The 6,519-nt window shown below is 27.5% G+C and overlaps 1 protein-coding gene across 1 annotated transcript; it reads right to left on the bottom strand.

The window, feature by feature from the left end:
- Positions 1-4,063: 4,063 nt before the first annotated feature.
- LOC409062 (COP9 signalosome complex subunit 2) lies at positions 4,064-6,518 on the bottom strand. Its single transcript, XM_006571320.3, has 9 exons — positions 6,354-6,518; positions 5,837-6,031; positions 5,647-5,772; positions 5,399-5,566; positions 5,107-5,281; positions 4,896-5,034; positions 4,587-4,803; positions 4,371-4,511; positions 4,064-4,307 (listed from the first exon to the last, which is right to left on the bottom strand). Exons 1-9 carry the CDS (start codon positions 6,405-6,407, stop codon positions 4,188-4,190), a joined length of 1,335 nt encoding a protein of 444 aa, XP_006571383.1. The 5' UTR covers positions 6,408-6,518; the 3' UTR covers positions 4,064-4,187.
- Position 6,519: the final 1 nt, after the last annotated feature.

The raw sequence follows: 6,519 nt of genomic DNA, 5'->3' as shown, positions 1-6,519 counted from the left end.
AGAAACACGATATCTTGCGAAGGCAATAAATGAAATTTGTCGTCGAAGAAAGAATCAAAAAAAAAAAAAAGAAGAAAAGAGAAGAAAAAAAAAGACATAAAATATCTTGAAAGCGAATTTCAAAGTTATACGTACGTTTCTTGCTTTGTCTTCATAACGAGTGGTTGTTTTCTCTCTCTCTCTCTCTTTTATTTCTTTCCTTTCCTTTTTTTTTTTTCCTTTACTACGATACATATCATGCGAATAATGTACAACGATGCAATAAAAAGAAGGAGAGAAAGAAGAAACGTTCTTGGCGGGATATTTGTGTGAGAACGAAAGGGTGGCTCGGCTTAAGGAATGTCTACGTTGGTGGCAACAAGGGTCGAAAGACTCGACAAATATCATAAAATGTAAATGTCGCGGATTCACCATAATCCCGGGGAGCACTTCTCAATTTTCCAATACCTTTTCCAAACCCGTTTTATCCGGTTTATTCCCGTTTACAACTCGATTAGTTCCACGCCGTCGTTCGTCTGCCATTTTCGCAACCTGTTTCCCTGAGATTAAAATTTCTAATCTGAATGCTCGTATATTTTACATGGAACACCAACCACGGTCGGATACGTTCAACTCTGTCACCTCATCCCATCCGTACCGAACAAAGTTTTGTCGGGATCGAATCGTTCTCCGCGTCAAAAGTAGTCTAAAAAGGTCATCTATCCAGAGCACGGAAATGTCCAAATTTCATTCATTCTATTTTAACCGTTTCAATTAGGGAAAAACTTTCCTCTTCGCCCTGCTATGAATAAAAAGTATTCCAATCAAACGGGTTATTTTAAAGGAGGAGCGTTAACAATGTATAAACTTTGAACGAGCATACATACTATAACGTGACTTTAAACACTCGAAAACTACCTTGGAACATTAGAAACTGAAACCAATTTTATTCTCCTACAACGACGAACAATTCCTACGGCGAAAAGTTTTCCAAAGTAATCGATTCAATTTTCCAATTCTTCTTGTCGAAATTCCAAGCAAGCGTTTTGCTCGAAAACTTGCTCGGCAAAAGTTACACGTCGCCTGCTTAAGACCTTAGGAAACGATTTTGAAAAACTCTTCTCGCGACTATATCGCGTTACGACTGTCTTGTCATCGAAACTCGCAACTCGACTAGTGCAACTCTTTTGTACGAATACACACACGGGTAAGAATAGAAATACACGGGGCTCGTTTTACTCTAAATGTCCGCACAAGCGTTCACGCGTACATAGGATATACAGCGAGTTAAGCCATATAAGATAGATGGTCCAGCTAGTGGCTCTCTCTCTCTCTCTGAACTCGCACTTGTGATATATGGTGACGCCACTAAAAACTGGCAGATGTGTTGCCACCCCCCTTTGCCAACCCCCTTCAACATTTCATTTCAACCATCGGTTTCGCGAGAATTGTCGTCCTATCTTTTCTATCTTTAGCAGTTAGATAAATCGACGCGAAACGCGGACGATATTATATTCGAGAGATTATACAGAGATATGTCGAAAAAAACGTTATATTAATCGTATCACATTGTCTTATCGTGGCTTATTTTTTGGGAGATTATCAGAAAAAAATATAATCTGCTCGTTCGTTTCCCATATTACGGGATTGTAATTGAAAATTGAACGTTTTTTCGTAGCTCGCTGTCCTTAACGGTCTGATCTCGTCGGTTGAAAAATAACCGAAAGTGAAATATAAAAATTTCTAGATCTTTTACATTGAATTCCATTACTTGACAAATTCACGGGTGTAATTTAATTTACAGAATGAGAATCAATGATTCTCGTACAAAGTTAAAAAATTATTTTCTATTTTGTCAATAATTTGTTATTTGCTCCAATTCATTCGATAATGATATTATTATCAATTTTTATCATTATTTTTTCTCGTTTTTTTTTTATCAAATATTTAATGAAATCAATGTAGAACATCTAAAAATTAATGTTTCGCGAAAAGAATCGAAAATTCGTTTGAAAAAGTCTCAAAAATTATGGAAGATCTACTATTTCTGTGTATACGTACGGCAACGAGATATAAAATTCTGATATTTCTTTTTTTTTTTCTTTTTTCTTTTTTTTTTTTTTTTTTTTTTGCACCGTACAGCGCAAACCCGTAGGGCATCCTCCAACGGAAGAGACACTGAAAATGGAGTTTTCACTTAAATTAACTCTCCTCAAAGGATGGAATCTACTCGCAACTCCATGAGCTACTTCCCCCGTGTACATTGCAATATGAACCTGCAATGGACGTGATGCTCGAATTAAAGAAAAAAAGTAATAAAAAAGAAAATAAAAAATAAGAAATACCTGTTCATTAACATTCAGTCGAATCTATGATTTCTTGTTGATTTTACTTATTATTTTCGTTTAAATAACGATTCTTTGTCATAATCATATTCTAATTAATTAATCGTTATTCAAATTTGTTTTTTTTTTTTCAAAATAGTGATATTGAATTAGTAAATTCAAATTTTTCCTTTTTTTTTTTCTAACTTTGATCAAAAAAATCTTGACCAATTGATCATTCGAGAAATACTATTTATCAATCTTGAAAAGAGGTCACTTCGATTGTCTTGTAATTTTTATTTCTAATTTTTCATAGAAGAAAAAATTTCGAGGAAAATTTCATTTTAAAATCTATATATAATAAGAAATAAAAAAAATATTTCGAGCTCCATTTCGACTACAATTTTCAATTAATATGATAATGTAAATTCTTGACATTTTATATATTCTAATATATATTCTAATATGCTAATTACCGATTGCAAGTATAACGTTCGCCGAATTTAATATCAAAATACATAAAAATATATTAAAATATATTTCTATTAATGATTTTTACATTTTAAAATGGTAAATATATATTTAGAAACTCAATTAGATTTTAAAAATAATTTTAAAATAATATTCTCTCATTACAATTTGCTTATTCTTAAATTTCAAGTAGAGAAATTTGTCTTCTATGAAAAAACAAAATCAAAAACGAAAAACCGATAATTTAATTTTATCTTTGCTAGTGATTCCATTTTCAAAATTGATTTTTTCATAAACCAAGTGTCCGTGGCTTTACAAACTACTACCTTGAACGTGGCGAGGATCAGGATGAACCTGTTCGAGGACGAGAGGATTATACCATCCCATGGTAGCGAAGATGTAGGACGAGCCTAGGGATTCTACCGCCCATCCTACCTGGGGTTAACCAACATTTACATAGGCACGAACGTAGACTGAATAACAATGCTTGAAACGGAGCTAAAACCAGCTGTGCCGTTTCACCGAGACAGCACGTTCGTCCTTCTGTTGAAGCATATCCTTTTGCAGAGCGTTCAATTGCACTATGTATTGAACTTGCATAGAAATTAAGATGAGCAGAACTTCGTAATCGAAATTTAAGAATTTTAAAATTCCGAGAAATCATTTATTTTTATATAATAACATAATTAAATACTAAAACTTTGTTATCATTATTCGATTCAATTAAATTTGATAACTTTTTACTCAATTATAATTCAAATCCAAATCAATAAGTACACTAAAAAATACAATATATTAAAATAAGTGTTTTTTAATTAATTGTTAAATATGAAAAATAGATTATAAAGAAATTTCTAAAGAAAATAATATTTGAATAATATTTATCGTCAAAAAAAAAAAAAATCGATTAAATATTATTTTCATATACCAATTAGATGATTATATTGCTGAAAACAAAATACTGTAAATTTGACTTATATCTGAATACAATTCAATCATTTGAAAAATATCGTATTAAAAACGAAAATCAAATCATATCATTTTTTTACTAATATTCTACTTATTTTTGATGTTGTGTTTATATTTTTAAAACAATTCAATATTCGTGTTACCAATAATTATTCAAAGATAGCATAACTCAAACAACATAATATTTTTAATCAATATTTTATGAACTTTTTGAAATGAATTCATTTTATAAGTATTATAAATATATAAATATATAAATATATAAAAATAATATTGTAAATTAAATATCAAAAAGGAATAATAAGTAAATGGTATTAAAATTCTAATTTTATTATATCACAATAAATTTATTTTTCAAATAATTGGAGATAGGTATTTATGATATACTATACAATGTAATGTTTTAAAATCAATGTTATTTTAGATTCACGCGCATTATATTCTCTACGACATTTTATTTACTATAGTTAAATGCAAAGAATGTAACTGACCTGTCCACTTATCAAGAGCATTATAGCGCGCTGCACATACTGATTTTTTATCCAATTCGAGTACTTGATTCACCTGTATATAGTTTATGTAAAATTAAAAAAATAAATACTTTTGAATAACATAAAATCATATTACCTGATCAATTCGACCACGAATTGTACTATCCAAAATACAAGATACTAAAAGACTTTCAACCTCTGATACATCAATATTTAACTCTTTACTTATAAAAGGAATATAAATTCTAGTGTATGGTTTAATTAATTTGATTAAAACCTATAAAATCATATAAAGAGATTTTAGATATGAATTTTCTAACTTTAAAATATATAATATGCATATAATATATACCTGTGTGCGTATATTACGTAATAAATCTTCGATATGCTCTCTTATAAAAGGATCATCCATTATGTTATTTCTATTTTGTTTTAAAATTAATTCAAATTGATTAATATCATTATTTTGATAACTGACTACTAAATTTGTCATTGCCAAAATCTCTGGATCATTTTTATACGGTTTTGCTTCCTGGGAGTCAAACGGATTAATACCAGATTTCATGAGCCTATGTGTATATATATTTAAATATTAACAATAAATTATAGTAAATAATAGAAGTAAATCTATTATTTTATTTATTTCATTTTATATACTTACATGTTTGCTAAAACTAAATATTTTAAACATGTAGTACGTCTTGGGGATCCAGATTCATCGTAATTTTTAAAAGCTTCAAAGAAATCAGTATGAGCTCTTTCAAATTCACCTTCTCTTAAATGCATTTTTCCTCCACATTCTTTTATATATGAACAAAAAATTTTAATTCATTATTAAATATCTTAAGTAATTCCTAATTTGAATATATTACCTCTAATAACTCCCATTATTAATGGATGTGGTATAGCACTTTTAATATGTAAACTCTGTTCATATAAAGTCTTCAATTTTTTATTATTTTTTTGTGCTGTATACATTTGTATTTCTAATGCATAAATTTCTAAAAGTTGTGTTCCTTTTTTTAAATCATCTTCCCCATCATCAGTCTAATTAAATATTTTATACATATATGTAATATTATTAACATAAACATTATATAATTTATTATACATATATTATATTAATAAATTTCATTTACAAATAAGAAATTAAAAAAAGTTTACCTGACAACTTTGATGAAGTTGTTTTAATATTTTTGCTAATTTATTAAAATCTGATCGATCAAAATATAACTTTCCTAACTTTGTATTAGTTTTAAACCATAACCTATCATTTTTAGCATCTTTTAATGCATCTAAAGTAGTTTCATAAAAATCTTGTAATAATTCCATCTATAAAATATTTAGTAAAAAAAAAAAATAAATATCAAAAATTAAACAATTTACATTTTACAATTTATAATATCACTTACATTTTTTGAGGTACTAATATAATCTAATATAGAATTTATAGATTTTTCTGAATGATTTCTGGTAACTGCACTTTTAATATAAGTTAATAATTGTTTATATCGTGCCATCATTTCTTTATAATTACCCTAAAAAAATAAAATATTATAAAATAAAAATATATCTTACATATCATTAATCTAATATACTTACCAATTTAAAATTAATTTTTATCATTTGCTTCAAAGCTTTGAAACCCCATTCACCTTTCTCTCCTCCCTCCAAATCCAAAACTTTTTGAAAACTTTGTAAAGCTGCCTTTGGATCATCTTCTTTTAAGGCTTTACTATTATAATATTGATTTTCTAAATCAACATCAGGTTCTGAATTCGAATCTTCAGAGTATTCCTAAAATTATTATAAAAATAATATCAGTTCGAAATTAGTTTTATCTCAAATCAATTTGTCAATTTTAATAAAATAAAAAAAAAATTTTAAAATGTCATCTTAGAAGTATCACAATAATTTAAATAAATTTAAAATATATAAGTTTATTTTTACTAGAAAAAAAATTGCAATAATGTTATTTTTTATTATTTAAACATTATTTTTAAATATACTTTTAAAACTAATTTTAAATTTTATATGTCAAGATTAAAATTCTAACCTATTTCTTAACCAAAATTTTTTTGAATTTATCAGTATATTTTTCATAAATGTGAATACTCACAAGACCATAATCTTCTTCCTCTTCGCACATAAAATCATCTTCACCATCTGACATTTTGCAAATATTTAAATTTAAATGTTAAAAATAAAACTTCCACGTTAATCCTGTTGACAACCGCAAATACGAAAAAGTTTATATTTTGAAATTCACATGTATGCACTACTTT

The sequence above is a fragment of the Apis mellifera genome, linkage group LG1 (assembly GCF_003254395.2).
Source record: "Apis mellifera strain DH4 linkage group LG1, Amel_HAv3.1, whole genome shotgun sequence".
NCBI lineage: Eukaryota > Metazoa > Arthropoda > Insecta > Hymenoptera > Apidae > Apis > Apis mellifera.
Note: the sequence above shows the minus strand (reverse complement) of the source record. Positions and strands in the feature narration are given on the sequence as shown.

Coding starts and splice junctions, on each gene's coding strand:
- LOC409062 (XM_006571320.3), bottom strand. CDS start 6,407: ATGTCAGATGGTGAAGATGATTTTATGTGCGAAGAGGAAGAAGATTAT. Junction 6,032..6,353: donor AGGAAGAAGATTATGGTCTT/GTGAGTATTCAC, acceptor TAATAATTTTAG/GAATACTCTGAAGATTCGAA. Junction 4,308..4,370: donor TTCGTGGTCGAATTGATCAG/GTAATATGATTT, acceptor AACTATATACAG/GTGAATCAAGTACTCGAATT.